Source organism: Boleophthalmus pectinirostris, unplaced genomic scaffold (assembly GCF_026225935.1).
Source record: "Boleophthalmus pectinirostris isolate CB_2022bp ecotype Guang Dong unplaced genomic scaffold, ASM2622593v1 HiC_scaffold_23, whole genome shotgun sequence".
Lineage (NCBI taxonomy): Eukaryota > Metazoa > Chordata > Actinopteri > Gobiiformes > Gobiidae > Boleophthalmus > Boleophthalmus pectinirostris.
Window position 1 is genome coordinate 7,742,982 of NW_026571207.1, and position 20,815 is coordinate 7,763,796.

The following is a 20,815-nucleotide window of genomic DNA, read 5'->3' on the forward strand; positions in this document are numbered from 1 at the left end:
TAATGGACTCAGACTTGAACTTTAACAGTCACATAAAATCAATAACATCTGCAGCCTTTTACCATCTAAAAAACATAGCAAAAATCAAAGGTTTACTGTCTAAAGCAGACTTGGAGAAACTTATCCATGCGTTTGTCTCCAGTAGGATTAGACTACTGTAATGGTCTGCTCACTGGTCTCTCCAAACGAGCTGTGAGACAGCTGCAGAACATCCAGAACGCTGCAGCTCGGGTCCTTACTCGAACTAGGAAGTACGAGCACATAAGTCCTGTGCTCAGGTCTCTGCACTGGCTTCCTGTGCCTCAGAGAATAGACTTTAAAGCAGCTCTGCTTGTGTACAAGTCTCTCCATGGCCGAGCACCAAAGTACATCTGTGACATGTTAGTGTCATATGAACCATCTCGCACTCTGAGGACCTCAGGGACCGGCCTCCTGCTGGTGCCCAGAGTCAGAACTAAAACAAGGGGAGTCAGCGTTTCAGGTTCATGCAGCTAAAACCTGGAACAGTCTTCCTGAACATGTGAGACAGGCCTCTTCTGTGACGCTGTTTAAATCCAGACTCAAAACATTTCTGTTTAACTGTGCAAATAACTGAAAGGTTTTCATTCCGCACTCTTCTCTCCTCTCTTTTTTAATTTTAATCTTCATGATTATTTATGTTTTGATTTGTTTTTATTATGATTTTAATGTATTTCTTATTCTGTAAAGCACTTTGAATTACTTTGTGTACGAATTGTGCTATACAAATAAACTTGCCTTGCCTTGCCTTGCCTTAAACAGGACTAAAACAGGACTAAAACAGGACTAAACCAGGACTAAATCATGCTGCATGGACCATGCCTCCTCCTCTTCTATCAATAATATTTTTAAGACAGTTAAGTAAAGTCTGGGCTTTTCATTTTCTTTTAGCAGACAAAACATCTTATGTTAAAGTATTCAGATTACATTACTCGCTTTAAGTAACTTAATGGATTCCGTTACAAACTACATTTTGGGGCATGTAATCTGTAATCTGTAGGGGAATACATTTTAAAAGTAACCTTCCCAACACTGCCCTTCTGCTTAACAATGAGGCACAAGAGCTGTCAATCAAACCTGTTGGAGCGACCTCGAAGAACAATGACACCTGACTGGTATGTTATGAATGTTCATGTCTTGATTTATGGACAACATTATGAAATAAAGACATCAGGATGATGTAGAGTGGATTAATAAGAACACTGTAAGGTCAGAATGACAGCAGGTCAATTGGAACTAGACCTCGAAGGGACCACATCGCACCCATGCTCACTTCCTAGCAAGTAAATATGCCCTTTAATACAGTACAGGGGTCTTCAACATTTTCCAGGCCAGGGACCCCCAAACTGATGAAGAGCTGGAGCAGGGACCCCCTACTATATATGGCATACACTTGTGTTTTATATTAAATTGGGCCTAGTGTCGTGTATAAACAGCTTCTCTCTTGTTGTCAGTGTTGGGGAGTAACAGATTACATGTACCGGAGTTACATAATCAGAGTACAAATTATGAGTAACTGTATTCAGTTCCAGTTACTGTTTCAGTGAGTGGTAATTGGATTACAGTTTCTTTTTTGAAATAAATGGATTACATGGTGGTATTTTCCTGTTTTCACATTTTGGGCTAAACCAGGACTAAGACCAGGACTAAAACCAAGTCTAATCCATGACTAAACCAGAACTAAACCAGGACTAAGACCAGGACTAAAACAAGGTCTAAACCAGGACTAAACCAGGTCTAAACCATGACTAAACCAGGACTAAAACCAGAACTAAAACCAAGACTAAAACCAGGACTAAAACCAGGACTAAACCAGGACTAAACCAGGTCTAAACCATGACTAAACCAGGTCTAAACCATGACTAAATCAGGACTAAGACCAGGACTAAAACAAGGTCTAAACCAGGACTAAACCATGACTAAACCAGGACTAAAACCAGGTCTAAACCAGATCTAAACCAGGGCCAATTTGAAGAGAACAAACATGAATTTTCAGGATGTGGTTGGTACATTCATGTAGTTTTAAAAAACATGACAATATCCAGTAATCCTAAGTATTCATATTACGTTACTCACCTTAAGTAACTTAATGTATTACGTTACAGACTACATTTTGGGGTATTTAATCTGTAATCTATAGGGGAATACATTTTAAAAGTAACTTTCCCAACACTGGTTATTGTACATTCAAAACTAGGGGGTGTTTCCATCAAAGTCGCTTAACAAGTCCAGGTTTATCCTGAAATCCTGAGCCGAAACTAGCTTCATCTCCAGTTTAAGCCTCAAGTTGTTCCATGACAGAAATAAGGCTGAGTCTGATCAAAGCAACTCAGGCCTGAAGTTTAAGATGTGCTCTGTGCTCACTGTGACTCTGAGAAGGTCACAGCAATGGAGCAATGACATCCCAGAAAATGGGCTCAAAGTGTGAGTTTTTTAAATGATCTTATAAACAAGGGAGGAGTCACAGTGCAAATGAACAAGAGTTTGTTATGGGCCACAGAACTATTCTGGTCATTCTGATCTGAGGAGCGAGAGGAAAGACACAACTCCCCACTCCTCTCCTGGTCTTTCTGTGGACAGAGAGGAGGCTGGTTGTGTAGTGCGGACTCCGGAGTCTGGTTAATACGACCGGGGAATGAAGTTGCGTGACCCCTTCCCGATGCGCAGTAGAACGTGCAACATTGTGCATAAAAGTGAAGCTGTAACGGAACTCTTCACATGAAGCCTAACAAGAAACGATAAAATCTGGGCCAGTGTGTTTCCAGTTTGACAAAGAGCGAGAGAAGAGAGAATGATCAGAGACAAACGAGACGAAGGAGTGACCAGGCAGAATCCACTGGAAAAAAACAAACAAACAAACAAACAAAAACAAAAAAAAACAGTTTATCCTCATCCTTCAAAAATTAAGAAATATATATATATTTTTAAAAAAAAGTCTAATCTACCAAAGATTTTGCAACCCCTCTGCAGTACCTCCGCGACCTCTCTGTTCAAGACCTCTGCTGTATATGGTTCAAATAGTGCCCAAACATGCATGAATGACAAATAGAAACATTTCAGACTTGTTTTTGGGAAGTGAAAGATGTTATAACTGGGTAGAAAGCTGCATTTTATATAAATAATCTACCCTCTTTAAATGGAGGACCTTCATGCTACTTTGTCAAAGCAAAAAAAAAAAAAAAAAAAGTGCATGCCAACTTTTCTACACTAACCCACCATCCAGCATATTTAATGTGTCCTCAAATAGTATTTTTCCTCCTTTTGTACACCTCAGCAGTTCAATACAGCATGTCTCTCCCGATGCCCCCCTCTGTCCCCATGTGCTTCCCACTGATAAAACAGCAGGGCCTGAATCAGTATGGCTCAAATATAGGGCTTTTTGTGAAGTAGCCATCATTATTTGACACAGGTGTACTGACAGTTGGCAGGCGCTCCACTCTCTCTCTTTCTGTCTTTTCCTCTCTCACGCCCTTCCCCTTCGAGCTAGCAACCGACGGCTATGAAATATGGACAGCGCCAAATTGAGATTCATCAGACTTGCCCGCCCCACTCACCCAAATCTATATTCAATTTTGCAGCATCTGTCATGGCGCGGGCAGGCAGGGACACGCTGGGACTGAGAATCGCTTAAGTCTTCTGAAAAGTGTTCGCATTTGAAAGGCAGTTTCTCTTTCTCCGTGGCCGCGTTTGGTTATAACTGTCCGTGCGAGTAACGACGAGAAAAATATATACGACTGCGGACCGCCGTGGATTTAAAGGTCATGTGTGATGTGTTGTTCGGGATTTTGGACTTGGGTGATGTCGTGCGCTAAAAGTTTTCATCAGGCTTAAGGTTAAAAGGTGCATTGTGTAACTTTTTGACTGGGGGTCCGTGATTTTGTGATCTGCCTTTTCTATGGATATGACATTGTTCTGCCTGGAATGTTCCACGGTATGACATTAAACAGCTCTAATTTATTTTTATTCAATTATTGGTGGTTTTATAGCTCAAAAATACCTAGAAAAACAGGTATTCTGACTAGATAGAAAGGTTTAATACCATACTTTGAAAGATAAAGCAATAACATCTGCACAGAGAAAAGCATTTGATGGACCCTCCACCGGAAAGGTTACGCAATGCACCTTTAACATAAGATTAAAGTCCACTTTATTGTCGCCGGAGGGAACTGTGTCCTCTGCATTTGATCCTTAAATGTCACTGGGGCAGATCTTGAGCTAGGCTGGGTCAGGATTACCTTAACTGCAGGATTTTAACTTTTGTGCATGTTTTTGGTTGATATACTGTTAAATATTAAAGGGACAGTCTGGAATTTTGGACATAGAACCTCATTTCCTAGTTACGTGACGTTACGAGACGTGTGGACACATTTAAAAAAAAAAAAAAATTCCATCCAGTCCTTGTATTTGCAGGTCGCTGGTGCTAGGCTAGTGCATGTCAGTGGTCATAGTTATCCCGCCAAAAAAAACAGTCTTACCCACTCCACAAAGCACCAAAAGCAAATCTATTATTACACCAGACTGTCGATGTGAATGTCTGTGTCGATAGAATAATTTTATAAGTAAAACCAACCTTGCATTTGAAGGATTTACGTCTCAGCAGCAGCAGTGAGTTGTATTTCCTAATAGAAAGCTTGGCAGTGGTGGACTGATATCACCTAGCACCTATCTTACCGGAAAAGTAAAAATCTGCTGCTGCTGAGAAAATAGTCCCTCAACATGCAACGATTCATGTAATGCAAGGTTATTTTATTTCAAACATTATTCTATCAACACAGACACATACATTGGTAGTCTGGTGTAATAATAGATTTGGCTTGGGTGCAGAGTCAAAGGGGCTCGAACACTCAAAGATCATACTATGTTCACTTTTGAAATCATACTATGTTAAAATTTCAAGTCCCTAACGGCCCCTATTATTGAAGGTAAATAAACTTCTCCTGCTTAAGACATTCAGTTGGTCTTCAGCCTTTTACTTCCACCCTTTCTTGGATAAGCTGAAAACTTCAACGACAAGAAGTACATACAGATCTGTGGGCGGAGATGGGGGAGAGCTGAAAACAAACTTTTTTTTTCTGAGCACTCCAGCTTCAAATTAGCCAGGCTGGTGCCACCTCTCAGTTTAATTTCTCTCCAGTGACTAGGTCAGGAATCGGAATACACTAGACCGTGTGCAAGAATCCTGGAAGTTGTAGACCACACATCGGTCAGTCAGCGAAGAGCTGTGAAGCCATGATGTCAAACTCAAGCGCCTGTCTGTGTTCCTTTTGTGGTAGAGCACAACAGTAAACAAAGCGGTCGAGGTGGATGTAGACGAAGACAGACATTCTGTGTTGGCAATGACTCCCAAGATCAAGGATTTAAAGCGAGAGAATGTTTGTTGAATTTTATCAAGGGGAAAGACATTATTGCCCTTCTTCCTAAGGGATTTAGAGCATTACATATGTCACAACCAAATAGCAGCGATAGGTTAAATAAAGAAAGTACCTGCCTATTGTCAAACGAATGAATCCTAATGCTGTGAGGTCATAGGGCTTCCACGAAGTGAAACCGGATGAATCAGGCTAACTTCAAATGCAAGACAATCGAAATACAACCTTGAGAGAAGAGCTAATTATGTGGAAGCACTACAGTATGACATGGTTAAAGACAATTCGACATAGCACATCTCTTTAAATTGTATGTGAATTACCAAATAAAGCACTGGATTTAGCTTAATATGTCTCCTTTATTTTGCATACAGTGTGTGATTACACTAGGTATAAAGCACACGATGGAGTCTAGTATGCCTGTTGAGCCATCTTCTCCACGCTGTTCTTATGTATGTGTGGATAACAGAGAATCATTAGGAGCACGCTGACTAATTATCTCTGGAGTAAATGAACAGAAAGGTCAAGGTTTTATCTGCAGGCTGCACTCGCTCCCTGTACCAAACAGCCGCGCATGAGTCTGCTGTTTCAACATAAGCCTCGGTCCCAAGGTTATACAGGCCGAAAAGTGAACGCAGTGCTGTAGTGGGAGCCTCATTTCGTATGTGTCTGATAGATTTAGACAGAAGATGGGGTAGGTTGGTGGTGATTTATAGCAATGCAGTATTTTGTGTGATCAGACTAGCCTTGGTGTTTAGAAAGTTGAAAATCGTGTATGTTGCTAAATCGATTAACAAATGAAAGAACATTATTTACATGCATTATTTGTATTCTTATTGGCTTTTAAAGAGGGATATTTTGCTTCAATGGGGTATTCACTGCTAACAAACACTTAAGGGCCGTTCACACCAAAGCGTCCAAAAACGCCTTGACGACTCAATTTGGACGCCTTTGCATTTGAGTTTAGACGCCCCAGACGCGCGTCTTTGACGCCGTGGACTTATCGGGAGAAAAATACTTGACGCGCGTCCGGGGCATCTGTTGCCCTGGAGACAAGTCCCATTTTCCCGGTCTTTTCCCGAAACAATGGCAGATCAGGTTGAGCGAGTGGCTTTTGTGTATTTATTACATAAAACCCATCAGCGGAGGCGATCGGTTCGGCGGCCGCGTGTCTGGGTCCATGATATGATCCAGCGGCGTTCGGAGTTTGGCGAGTTTCATCACTTGCTCCAGGAGCTCCGTCTGGATGAAAACCGCTTTCAGCGGTACTTCCGTGTATCCGTGGCCCAATTTGATGACCTGCTGTCCCGCATCGGTGCGCGGATAACCTACCAGGACACCAACTACAGGCGCTCAATTCCAGCTGAGGAGCGCCTGTCCATCTGTCTCAGGTCAGCTGATATATATATATACATTAGAGCCCGACCGATATATCGGTTGGCCGATATTATCGGCTGATATGGGCAACTTTAGGCATATCGGCTATCGGTCAATATGCTTGCTGATAGGGGCCGATATTTCACGTGGGCATGTTATACCTCGTTATAAAGCTTAGACTCTCTACATTCTGTTCATTTAATCCAATTTACAGACAGATAAATGTCCTAATATGTGGCTCCGCATCAGTATTTATCGACAGAGTCATTTGTCTGTGTGTGTCCGTACTGTCCCTGAACACACCACCAGAGTGACGTCACTTCACTTGCGTGTGTTTGTTTACACCCGCAGCCGTGTGCAACATTGAGATTATATTCTTTTCGGACAATCGGTTTGAATCTGGATTAAAAGGACATTTATTAGTGCAGATTTGTGATGTGAGGAGGAGCCTGTATGAACGGTGAGTGTTGGAAATATGTCGATTCTGAAGCTAGTTTTGGTCATTTGTTATGGGTTAGCTGCTGTAGCTCACGCACATAAACAGACTGTTTTCTATTGGTCTGTTCTAAAGTGACTATATTGGCCGTATATTTGCTACTGGACCTGCATTGATATGTAAATGAGCTGTGAATAGAGGTGTGAATTATGACATTTGCGCATATAATTAATTACCGCGGCGCGCACGTATTTACGGCTAAAGGCTAATAGCGATTGTTTCTTTACTAGTTATGGGTCGGTCACGAACGAAATTACTCTTAGAACCGGCTCTTTAAAGGGAACGATGGGAGCCTGATCCTTATTGGGAGCCGTGTTTTCTCTTTCTCTCACTTTTTTTCTCTTCACGCCGCGTGCAGGTTCGTGGTTTGACAGCGGCAGCGGCTAAAAATGAAACTTTGAGAAATTTGCGTGTACGTAGGATTAAAAAAAATAAAAAGAAAAGAAAACGAGCATATTTGACTGTAGTTTAGCATAAAATAAATAAGTCCCGGTTTAGTCCTTTTTCAGTCCTGGTTTAGACCTGGTTCAGTCCTGATTCAGTCCTGCTTTAGACGTGCTTTAGTCCTGCTTGCAACAAAACAATCTGAAGAGCCGCTTGGGAGCCAAAAGAACCAGCAGCTTTTAGTGAGCCGAGCCAAAAGAGCCGGTTCTCTAAAAAGAACTGGAATACCCATCACTAGTGTCTAGAATGTGATGCAAAAATGCCATTAAGCCAACCTACTGTCTGTAAATATGATGTAAAGAGGCAGAATAACAATAAATGTTGCCTAAATAAACCCAATTTAAAATCCACCAGAGCCAAACCTAAGTTTTTTAAACAATTCAACATTTACAGTGAATTTTTACATCACTAAATATATCGGCGATTATATTGGCTATCGGCAGCTCCAACTTCCATTATATCAGTTTCATATCGGCCACAGCAAAATCCATATCGGTCGGGCTCTAATATACATAATGCAATAATATAACAATAATAACTTATTTTGTATTCATAAATATTAACAATAAAAAATAGTTTAGGCATTTTAAACATATTAATTATACAGAGTTATTGTCTGTTCTTGCTACTACAAATAGTCAATTATTTGTTGTGTTTGTGTGAAACCAGTGTTATAGAACATACTAATTAAATATGCTTATAATACTTTGTAAAGCATTAATATTTTCAGATTGTAGTACATTTTAGTACAAGTACATTACATTGTATTTTCATAGTTGTTTAGGTTTCTTGCCACTGGGGACTCATACAGGATAATTGGGGCCAGCTTCAGGGTTGGTGTCTCAACAGTCTCCGCCATCATCCCAGATGTGGCAACAGCCATCTGGGAGACCCTTGTGGAGGACTTTATGGCTGTGCCCACAGCAGAAGACTGGAGGTCCATTGCTGCGGAGTTTGAGCAGCAGTGGAACTTCCCACTGTGCTTGGGGGCTGTGGACGGAAAACATGTCCGGTTAAAGGCACCGCCCAACTCAGGATCCCTTTTCTTCAATTACAAGGGGGACCATTCACTGGTTCTCCTTGCCATTGTTGATGCCCGGTACCGGTTCCGGATCATAGATGTTGGTGGATACGGCCGGACGAGCGATGGGGGGATCTTGGCCAACTCTCCCTTTGGTCAGGCATTGCGTGAGGGCAGACTTCCTCTACCCCCTGACCAACACCTGCCCGGAGCTGACCACAGAGGACCCCAGCCCCATGTCTTTGTTGCAGATGAGGCCTTTCCGCTGCAGAAACACATGATGCGACCCTATCCCGGACGTGCACATGGTGGCCTTACCCGAGAGGAGCACATCTTCAATTACCGCCTCTCCCGGGCACGGTTGGTGGTTGAAGATGCATTTGGGATCTGGAGCTCACAGTGGAGACTGTTTCGCCGGGCAGTGGAAGTCAGCCCACAGGTCGCAGAGAAATGTGTAAAGGCAACTTGTCTCCTCCACAATTTCATGAGGGCAACAGCATCCTCACCTACACCGAGGGCAGCTGGAGCACAGAGAGAGGACCCACTTCCAAATGTGAGGCGGATGGGAGCCAACAATGCATCCCAAGAGGCCATGAGGGTGAGGGAGGTGTTCATGGCCCACTTTTGTGAAGGGGGAGCAGTGCCATGGCAGCCGGCATAGTCAGGTCCTCCACAGGACTGACCCACAACGGCTCTTTTAAGAGCCACCCACTAAACTACAAAGAGCTTAACATTAAAGAGTTGATGGTTATGATTCATTATGTTTATTCACTTATTAATTTATTACTACACTGCCTACATTTAGACTGTATATTTTTGTGCTGTTCTGTGTTTCTTGTTTGCAGGTAACAGCTGCCAGGACTGGGCACAACATGTACACTACACTACACTAATTACCAAATTACATGGAGAAAATAATAAAATATACAGTGATTAACTTCTTAACTCTTGTCTATGTATGTATGTATGTATGTTTGATGTTTGATATATGGTCTTCGATTTATGAAAGAAATAAGCTTTAAAATATGGTATACATTTTACTGAGATTACCCCTAGCTTACTTAACTACACAGCATTATAAAAAATTGAGCATGGTGTATAAAACCAAACCTTGCTATGATTAAACATTTTTTTATTGTACAATAAAAAGAAAACAACACAGATTAACAAAATAATAATAATTCTATATACAAAATATATATATATATATATACATATATATATATATATTTATATATATATATAACATTTCATTTAAATAACTATTTACAAATCAGAAAGGACCTTGCCTGGAGGAGGAGCAGGAGGGAACATAGGAAGGAGAGGAGAAAGGAGGGTCTGTTTCCTCTCCTGCAGAAGATGTCACCTCTGTTTAGTCAACCGGCTCCAATGGTTCCAAATTTAAACTAAGTGATGAATTTTATGAATTTGAAATTTTACAAAATCTTTAAAGTGAGGTGGCACCTTCTGCAGGAGAGGAAGCAGAGACAACAGAAAATGCTCAAAATGCTTTCTTGCATATGTCCACTGAATAAATACATAAACTCGTCAGCTAAAAACTAGCAGTTTCTTAATTATGCTGGGCGCAACGGCTAGCCTGGCGGGCAAAAGTTGTGATAACTTACCAAATACACCCATCTCCTCACTAATCTTCCTCCAGGCAAGGTCCTGTTTATCACGATCTTTATACTCAAAGGAAGACACAGCGAACAGCTCCGGGAAGCGCGAGACAGCGAAAATCAGGCTATCCTCCATGGCTCTCGTCCTCCTGTTTCTCTAGATAATGACGTCACTACTGGATACTCGTCCCTGATTGGTTGACGCGGCGCGTCTGACGCGAAAAGTTCAGCATTTTCAACTTCTTGACGCTGACGCCTTGGATGCGCGTCTAGCGCGTCGGCGCCAAAACGCTCAAGACGCGCCGCGCTGATGCCAGATTCGCGCCGCGCTGATGCCGAAAATGCGCCGCAAAAACGCAGGACGCTCTAGTCGCGCGTCCACATAGACTTTACATTGAAAGTGGATGCTTTGACGCTTTCGTCTGAACGGGCCTTTATACTCTCTCTTTGGAACAGTTTTGTACTTTGTAATTGTTTTGTTTCATGTGCCTAAGAACAACAGACGGAAATGAGTAATAATCTTGCCACGATCTCGGGAATCGTTGTCAACACATGTATGAGAATGTCTGTCTTCGTCTACATCCATCTCGACTGCTTTGTTTACTGTTGTGCTGTATCACAAAAGTGACCCAGACAGACACTTGAGTTTGACATCATGGCTTCACAGCTCTTTGCTGACTGGCCGGTGTGCGGTCTACAACTTCCAGGGTTTTTGCAAATCGTCTAGTGTATTCCGATTCCTGTTCTAGTCACTGGAGAGAAATGACATTGAGCGGAGGGACTGGGTGGCACCAGCCTGGCTAGCAAACTGGTGCACATACAACATTTTTGAGATAAAAATAAGAAAATGATAATTAAATTTGCTCTGTAGCTTAAATCTTTAATCCCCTGATCTTGTGACCGTGGTGCAATGTGCAGTTACCATGACTATGTTTTAACATGTGTGATTTTTCACACTTTAGATGTAAGCAGGCTTTATGCTAACACCTTTACGAACTGTTTTAATTATTCTATTTTGCGGTGACCCAGATGCACTAGGTCCAGCCGCATATAAAAGAGACGTGCCTCCTACGCCGAGGGCTGCTCCTCTGGCCACGTCATCAGCCGATCTCCACAGCACACTTTAGCACTCTTTGTGCATCTTTATTGTAACTAAATAAATGCTTTAGCAGAGAGCTTAAACCTTTGCCGTAGTCGTGTCTGCCACCTTTCTATGTTGCGGTCATAGAGCCTCGTCTTAAAACCCACTTTTATTCTCTGGCTTTTAACACCGCGTGAGTTGTGTGGTCCTCTGTGTCTGTTATTTATTTTACTTATTTACTGCTATTTTATGATTGATATGATGATGGTTTTATTGGTTTAGGACTGGTATGACCAAATTTTAGCTATTTGCCATTTTGTTGTCTTCATTTTATGATCTCTGTGCAGCACTTTGGAAACTACTTTGTTTGTAAAATGTGCTATAGAAATAAAGTGGAGTTGGATTTGAGCTAGAGCCGGGGCCGTAACAAGTGATTATGCCAGAAATGGGCGACACATCAAGTACCCATTATAGATGTTCATTAAAATGCACTGTCCATATAAAAAAAAAATAAAAAAAAAATATATATATATATTTAATTATTTAGATCATCGTGTTACCATTATTGTTTTGAAAATACTATAATCACCAGAAATTTTATTTCCAGTTTTCTGTGAATATAACTATTTCAAAACAACAAAAAGCAACATGGTGCTATAAATATGTGCTGTGTTTGTAGTTAATACCCTATAGAAGTGCAACACCTCCTCTTTAAAAGTAATTTAATATGAATATTTTATCATTAACTCTTAAGCACTTCCCTCTGCTAATTCTTGAGTGCAGTTCCTTGTATTCTCTTTCTGTACATTACATCTTACATAATTATTCAGAGCTCGCCTCTCTCCTACCCGGCTCTTGCAAACGGCGTCCGTGCGCAGTGGGAGTGAGATGGGAGACCACCTGTTCGTCACCTCATGTGGGCGTCAACTCCAACAAATGTATTCTAATGACACCCAGAAAATCCGCTGCCTTCTCCAGAGGATCAGCCACAAACCTCGTCACATCTCCGGTTATGAAAATCTGTATTATGACATTACCCGTGTCTTCTTAGGCTTTCCGTGAATTTGTTTACCGGTAAATTTGGATAGATAAGGGATTAATGGAGATTGCATGGGACGGCTTCTTGTCTTTGTAAGGAGAGACACTGCAAGGTGGATAAGAAGAAATCGTAAAAGGTGCTGTAGTTGATTTTTACTGTCTTAAAAATGTGAAAAATGGTTTGCAGTGGTCCAAAGTTGCTCCTCGCTTACCCTATACGTTCAGAGCATTCTAATTATTCACGGCGATGAGTTTGAGCTTTTTGTTGTGGTGGTGAAGGTAACGTCAGCGAGTGATATCATGAGATTGTGGTCGCTAACTCCATAGCCTCAAGTTTAGTAATATCAGGATGCTCTATGTTACATCTTCACGAGCGGTACAGAGTATAGAGTATGAAAGCTTTCAGAAATATCCATGTGCATAGGAAAGAAATCTGTGGATATTTGGCTGTCTCAAATGAGTCCAGTCATACATAAAATGTGTTGTGTGTATTTTATCCATCAGAATATAAATTGAACAGTTACAACATCAAGAATTGCGATCACGAAATGAAAATTCTGGATTACTTTCTTCAGTACGAATACGAATTCACATACGCGACTTTACTGGCAAAAATACATCACCACTTCACAGGCATTATTTATTGAGCAGAAGAAACATCGATCGAGATGCCGAACTTTTGCGCCGCATACGGACTGAACCAGGACTAAACCAGGTCGAACGCTTTCACTTCACCAATATACTGAATTATACTATTTATACTGGATTCTTCCTCGAGGTTGTGTAGTTGAAGCGCGGACTTATTTTGGAGCGCCTGGTACACGGCCAAAGCTAAAGCATCAACAGGTTTCCGGTTAGCATCCATGTTTTTCTCAGAGTCACACAAATGACACATAATAAAACGGCTGACACGTGGACGTGACATCATATCCGAGATTCAAGTGGGAGAAGGACGGATGAACAAACGCAGCAAAATAACGCAGATAATAACCCAGGTCTGTTGTTGAGGAGGTAATAACATAAGAGTCAATTTCACGTAATATAGGACGTGTAACATATTTAGTCAGAGATGTAACATTTTATATGTACACATGCTTTTAAATGAATTTACTTATTTATTGGATCCCCATTAGTCTTTACTGTGGTCCGGCAGCATGGTTAAGTCCTGGCTAAATCCTGTTTTAGTCCTAGTTTTAGTCCTGCTTTTAGTCCTGGTTCTAGTCCTGGTTTTAGTCCTGGTTCTAGTCCTGGTTTTAGTCCTGGTTTTAGTCCTGGTTCTAGTCCTGGTTCTAGTCCTGGTTCTAGTCCTGGTTTAGTCCTGGTTTAGTCCTGGTTTTAGTCCTGGTTCTAGTCCTGGTTTTAGTCCTGTTTTAGTCCTGGTTCTAGTCCTGGTTTAGTTCTAGTCCTGGTTCGTGTCCTGGTTTTAGTCCTGGTTCTAGTCCTGGTTTTAGTCTGGTTTGTCTGTTTTAGTCCTGGTTCTAGTCTAGTCCTAGTCCTGGTTGTAGTCCTGGTTTAGTCCTGGTTTTAGTTCTAGTCCTGGTTTTAGTCCTGTTTAGTCCTGTTTAGTCCTGGTTCTAGTCCTGGTTTTTTCCTGTTTTAGTCCTGGTTCTAGTCCTGTTTTAGTCCTGGTTTTAGTCCTGGTTCTTTTAGTCCTGTCCTTTTAGTCCTGGTTTAGTCCTGGTTCTAGTCTGTAGTCCTGGTTCTAGTCCTGGTTTTAGTCCTGGTTTAGTCCTGTAGTCTGATTCTAGTCCTGGTTAGTCCTGGTTCTAGTCCTGGTTTGTCCTGTTCGGTCCTGGTTTAGTCCTGGTTCTAGTCCTGGTTTTAGTCCTGTTGTGTCCTGGTAGTCCTGGTTTGTCCTGTCCTGTTTTAGTCCTGGTTTAGTCCTGGTTTTATCCTGGTTTTCCTGGTTTTAGTCCTGGTTCTAGTTCCTGGTTTTAGTCTGGTGTCCTGGTTTTAGTCCTGGTTTTAGTTCTGGTTCTAGTCCTGGTTCTTGTCCTGGTTTTAGTCCTGGTTTTAGTCCTGGTTCTAGTCCTGGTTCTAGTCCTGGTTTTAGTCCTGGTTGTAGTTCTGGTACTTGTCCTGGTTTTAGTCCTGGTTTTAGTCCTGGTTCTAGTCCTGGTTCTTGTCCTGGTTTTAGTCCTGGTTTTAGTTCTGGTTCTAGTCCTGGTTCTAGTCCTGGTTTTAGTCCTGGTTCTAGTCCTGGTTTTAGTCCTGGTTTTAGTCCTGGTTCTAGTCCTGGTTTTAGTCCTGGTTTTAGTCCTGGTTCTAGTCCTGGTTTTAGTCCTGTAGTCCTTTAGTCCTGGTTTAGTCTGGTTTCCTGGGTCCTGGTTTTAGTCCTGGTTCTAGTCCTGGTTTTAGTCCTGGTTCTAGTCCTGGTTCTGTCCTGGTTTTAGTCCTGGTTCTAGTCCTGGTTTTAGTCCTGGTTCTGTCGTTTTAGTCTGGTTCTAGTCTGGTTCCTGGTTTTAGTCCTGGTTCTAGTCCTGGTTTTAGTCCTGTTTTAGTCCTGGTTCTAGTCCTGGTTTTAGTTCTGGTTCTTGTCCTGGTTTTAGTCCTGGTTTTAGTCCTGGTTCTAGTCCTGGTTTTGTCCTGGTTCTAGTCCTGGTTTTAGTCCTGGTTTGTCCTGGTTTAGTCCTGGCGTATGGGACTGGGTACTGGTCCCCGGCCCCGTGGTTGGGGACCAGTTCTTTTCAGGGCATTAGTCCTGGCCAGTGGAAGTATAAAATGACCCTGTGATGCTTGTCTTGTGATAAAACCATGCCGATCACGAGAGGACAGTAGTTGTGCAAACAGACTTAATGATCTTTGTAAAATACACATGGTTTTACAAAACAAAATAAGGCTACAGGTAAATCTGTCCTTAACAGTAAACCAGGATAGCCTCTCATGCATGACGCTCACGGTGGTCCTAAATGGGCAACGTAAAGCCAGGCGAGCTGCCCTATTCTGGATTAGTTAAAGATTGGCAAGATCCTTTTTTTGATGTGCTTAACCAGATTACAAAGCAGTAGTCTAATTGTGAAAGGACCAGAGACTGAATAACCATCTTAATATTCGAAAAGGGTAAAAATATGCACAGCGTCTAAACTCATTTTAGCAACAGTGTTTTTAGTATGAGCAGTCCATTATAAAGTGGAGCCAATTTTAGGACCCAATAGTTACGCCTCTTTCACCTGCTCAATATCAGCACCTTGCATGGAGAGATTAAGCTTGTACACTGATTTCAAAGCACCTTTAGACCCCAAAACCATTACAACATTAAGATTTAAAACATTGATTTTCAACTTTAAATGAAACCCAGATGAGAGCTTATCACACTGATCGAGCAAACTGACCAAAACACAAAACTTTGCCTGTAGTGTCTGTGTAGTGTGGCCTTCAGTCCCTTCAAAAGACATTTTAGAGCCCAGTGTGATTCTTTGATTTTATAGCTATATCCTTACGCCAAGGACACAGAGGTGTTCGGAGACGGATGCTTTGATGGAGGGATGAGTGGTAAGGGGAGAGCTGGAGCTGCAAGGACATTTTCAATAGTAGATAAGAAACGGGCCGGGCTCTTGTGTTTTTGTTTTCTTTTTTACAGATGTGTTTCTTTTGAGGCAATTGTATTATCCTTAGCTTGACACAGATTTGCTTGGAGGGGTTTTCCAGGCGTAACATTCAGCAGAACTATAACAGAAGCAATGGTTCCAAATGGTGTTAAAGCTAAAATGTTCACTGTCTATGCCTATGAGCAAAAAAATCAATACAATCAAATAAATAAAAGACTGATTCTTACAAAATAAAAATGGTGAAAATAGTGTTTCTTTCGTGCTTTCACAGGTTATTAAATTTACAAGGTCACAAGTGGAGGATGTGCTACCTGCTCACAGTACGGAATTAAATGTTTCTATCAGTAGGAGGCGATGGCAACGGACAAGTTATGGGTCAGATCAGTGGAGATGTGATGCCCTCTCTCGGGAAGAGAGAGGGCATTTTTTCATGCATTTTTAAGCAACATACACCTAAATTAATTAGTGCAATTTAGATGAGTTTAATGTCATACTGTGGAACTTTTGAAGCAATAACAAATCCATAGAGAGAAGCAAGTGTTGGCCCATAAACCAGAAATGTTACATAATGCACCTTTAAATGGTTTCAAAGTTGGAGTTTCTTGGGGCCCTCCAACCAGATCTGAAAATCACCAAAGTGGATCTGAAAATCACCAACGTTGCAGATATCACCACAGATTTTGGACATGGAATGAAAATTTAATAAAAAATTGAAATAAAAACTTTTAATAAAGATAACATAGATCATCATGTTACCTTTTACTGTGTTTTAAAATGCAATATTAGCTAAAAATAACAAAGCAATACATGTAAATGTGTTTGTTTTGTTTGAGTCCCTCCTCCCTTTGCTCTCCATCCTAAGTCACTCCCCCTTCAGCGCACTATCACAACACAATCAAAGCATCCCGCTAACGAAACTACTGCACATCGCATCAGGTTTGTGAAGTTGCTGTGTACAGTTTTGTTTCACGTGGGAGAGTGGGTGACACGGGCTTTTGGGTGGAGCTTTGCACAGAATCGTACATTGAACTGCAAGGAGGCTTCGAATAGGGATCACAAAAATACTCAAACATGCGTGGATGACATTTAAAACCGCTCCAGACATATTTTTGATGAAGAAACACTGTTATAATTTGGTAGAAAGCTAAAAAAAAATAAAATAAATCTGCTTTACTTAATACCTCGTCTGTAAAAACAACATTACTGTAGAATGACATTACAACATAGAATATTTTTATATACCATCTGCTGCTTATTATCAACTATAACAACTTTAATGATTTAACACTGAAGGATGTGAGGATAACACTCTAACACAAGTGGAGCCTAAAATACTTTCATCAAATAATAAAATTTTTCACCAGGAGCTAGTGACCCAAGGAAAACAAGTCAAAGCAACAGAATGAATTAAGCACATTTTAGTATCGAACTATAACATACGCAGATCATGATTTTATATTTTGTTCATTCTAAATTGTAAAATTGATAAAAAATGAAAAAGTATGCACAGTTTTCATAAAGTAGGGCTAAACACATAAACTCCGCCCACAACCACATTTCATTTCAAATAGAGCTGCTAAACTGGGCAGAACCTGGAGGACTAAAGGGAGAGTGACGGGGGACAAGGGGCGAGGTCTGGCGGTATAAGGAGCAGTGTGATTGGTCTAACACAGGGGTCCCCAACCCCCAGGCCATGCACCGGTACCGGGTCGTAACCTCCCTCCCATAGGACCGTGCCTCCTCCAGTGCGCCGCGTGGACCGCATCTTCTGCGTGAACTGCACCTCCTACTGTGTTTCCCACGCCTCTAAACCAGAGCTAAAACCAGGACTAAAATTAGGTCTAAACCAGATCTATAACCAAGACTAAAACAGGCTTTAACCAGATCTAAACCAATTCCAAGTCAGGTCTAAACCAGGTCTAAATCAGATCTAAACCAGATCTAAACCAGGTGTAAACCAGGTATAAGCCAGATCTAAACCAATTCCAAGCCAGGTCTAAACCAGGTCTAAACCACATCTAAACCAGATCTAAAACCAGACTAAAACAGGCTTTAACCAGGTCTAAACCAATTCCAAGCCATTTCTAAACCGGGTCGAAACCAGGTCTAAACCAGGGCTAAACCAGGGATAAAACAGGATTTAACCAGGTCTAAACCAGGTCTAAAACCAGGATTAAATCCAGGACTAAAACCAGAACTAAAACAGGAATTAACCAGGTCTAAACCAGGTCTAAAACCAGGACTAATACCAGGACTAAAATGGGATTTAACCAGCTCTAAACCAGGTCTAGACTAGGTCGAAACCAGGTCTCTTCCCATACACCGCGCCTTCCAAAAATCTAAAATCTGGCTGTAATTGGGGCAGTGTTTTGTGACGTCACCAACTACTTGAAATTGCAGAGACCACTGACGGATGCACACACTTAGATTTAGGCATTTTGGACCAGAAAGCTGCAAATGTACGTAGTGTGCACAAAAAAAAAAAAAAAAAAACATTCAGAATTACTAGTTGCGTTAGATAATGCCTCCATATACACTGTTAAGTAATGAAAATAAGTGGATTGAGTTTCACTTTAACATGTATTTTATGAGCAATGGCACATTTTTGAACCCCACACGGATGACTCTGAATCTAAAATGTTATGAATAATCACAAATAAGTCCAGAGAAGAGAGGTGGGATGGGAGGAGGTGAAAACTGACATTTTCTGAGGCTCACATGAAGGTGGATTAATAATGAGGGAAGATCATTTTAACATACAAGCTAATGAAAGTCAGGTTTGCAGAATTTAAGATTTAAGACATCAACCACATTTAGCTATAGTTAAAGACCTGGACTAAAACTGAACTTGACCAGGGCTAGACCAGGATTATACCAGGAAAACCAGGACAAAACCAAAACTAAACCAGGTCCAGGTGTGCAGCTCTCTTAGTGTTAAAGGATGTTCTGGTGTAGATGTGATAAATGACAGGCTGAGTTTGACTATTTCTAAATCTGATCGTAATTATCAGCTACAGCAGGGGTCTTCACAGTCATAATGTGAACATAACAAACCTGTGACAAACTGTCTGAACAATAAGGTGCTACAGTTTGGGATGTAAAATCAACCTGGCTCAGATTGATGTGTGTAGAACAGAAACAATATTAAAAATACAGCTCTGAGTAAGATAATGATGAGGAACACTATGACAATTATGAAAGCTCAGAAAAGTATATTTTGTATATCAGTGTTTCCCAAAGACTGGGTCGTGACCCTCAGGTGGGTTGCAAGAGATTTTTTTAGGGGGGGTCGCCTTGTCACAATCTGCATGTAGGTCTGCAATATACAGTTCTGACACATGTTGAAATGTCAAGACATGTTTTGTGTAATTTCAGATCTTTTTGCAATTATTTTATTGACTATTTTGTTCCTGCTTCAGTTGAATGTTGAAAAAAAGAAATGGGCTACATTTAATGTCCAAAGAAGGACAAGGATCCTTTTATTGTTGCTTTAATTGTTTTTCATTGTTTAAAACTTGAGTAATACTAATTGTTCAGAGAGGCACGATCACTCAGTCAACAATAAAATATCCTAATTAATGTTCAATAATGATCAAATCCACGTTTATTTTGTGATTTACGAATAATGTCTATTGAATTGGGTCGTGAAAGTTTGTGCCTTTTAAAATATGGGTCCCAAGGAAAAAGTTTTGGGAAACACTGTTGTTGATTGTTTTGCATTCCAAATAACTGCATTCACGGTTTTATTATAACATTCTATTGGACAATAATATTTAAAGTTTTTACTGGTAACAATGTAGTTTATGTTATAATTTGGTGTTTTAAATGTGCTTTATAAAGAAACTTTATTTGATTTTATAATTAGGCATTTCAGTTCTCAATACGATTATCCAATCAGAAAGCAGAGTGAGCCTCACATGAGTCTCTCATTTGTGTTGCCAGTTTCAAAGCTGAAATCCAGTTGGTTTAAACCTAAAAGGACTCTCTCTGATCTGAATCCAACACTTCTTGTTGAGGTTCACTGTATGTTATTACTGTGCCTGGGTTAGGATTGGCAGAAATGTTCTACACTTCTGCATTAAACTTATATATCAAATATTTATTCAATTACATGTGTTTTTATCTCTCAAAAATGCATTGAAAAAGGGCAGGCTTCCCTCTTTACACATCTGACCCATAATTTGGCCTGATAGAAAAGTGGGCCGCTTTCGAACATTCAAGCAAAACAATAAAATTCTTATTATGAAGACAAGCAAGTAGTACAATCTCCACTAGAAAAGTGACAGAATGCAACATTAATACAGATGGGGGGTAGGTAAAATTAATAATTCCTAAAATCAAGTGACTAATAGAAAGGATCAGGTTCAACATTTGTGAATTTACCTTATATTTATTTCATAAAAGACTACCACGTGATCAACAGAAAATTCATCGCCCATTTAAGAGTAGCCACGCTGCTAATTTGTCTTTCCAGAATGCTCACTCCCAACTACTGACAGCAGAGGGCGCCAGATTACAGAAAAAATAAATAAATAAAAATTCTCATACGTACAAATAATTGTACTTAAAATTCCATGCAAAACTGTTCAAAAGAGATTTGGAAAAAAAAGAAAAAAAAAAAAAAAAGAATAAAGCATCAAATAAGATGCTAATTTGTTTTTACAAAATGTTCATTCCCAACTACTGACAGCAGAGGGCACCAGATTACAAATATATACATATATATATTTCTTGTATATACGTATTTGATTACGTTTAATGCCATGTAAAAAAAATAATAATAAAAAAAAGAGCACAAAAAAGCCAG

General features: G+C 40.6%; 1 protein-coding gene across 1 annotated transcript; it reads left to right on the forward strand.

Moving 5' to 3' along the window:
* The first annotated feature begins 6,569 nt into the window (after positions 1-6,569).
* Positions 6,570-9,383, forward strand: zgc:194221 (uncharacterized protein LOC100191015 homolog). The gene is made up of 2 exons (XM_055159614.1): positions 6,570-6,775; positions 8,486-9,383. Exons 1-2 carry the CDS (start codon positions 6,570-6,572, stop codon positions 9,381-9,383), a joined length of 1,104 nt encoding a protein of 367 aa, XP_055015589.1.
* Positions 9,384-20,815: the final 11,432 nt, after the last annotated feature.

Coding starts and splice junctions, on each gene's coding strand:
- zgc:194221 (XM_055159614.1), top strand. CDS start 6,570: ATGATCCAGCGGCGTTCGGAGTTTGGCGAGTTTCATCACTTGCTCCAG. Junction 6,776..8,485: donor CGCCTGTCCATCTGTCTCAG/GTCAGCTGATAT, acceptor ATAGTTGTTTAG/GTTTCTTGCCACTGGGGACT.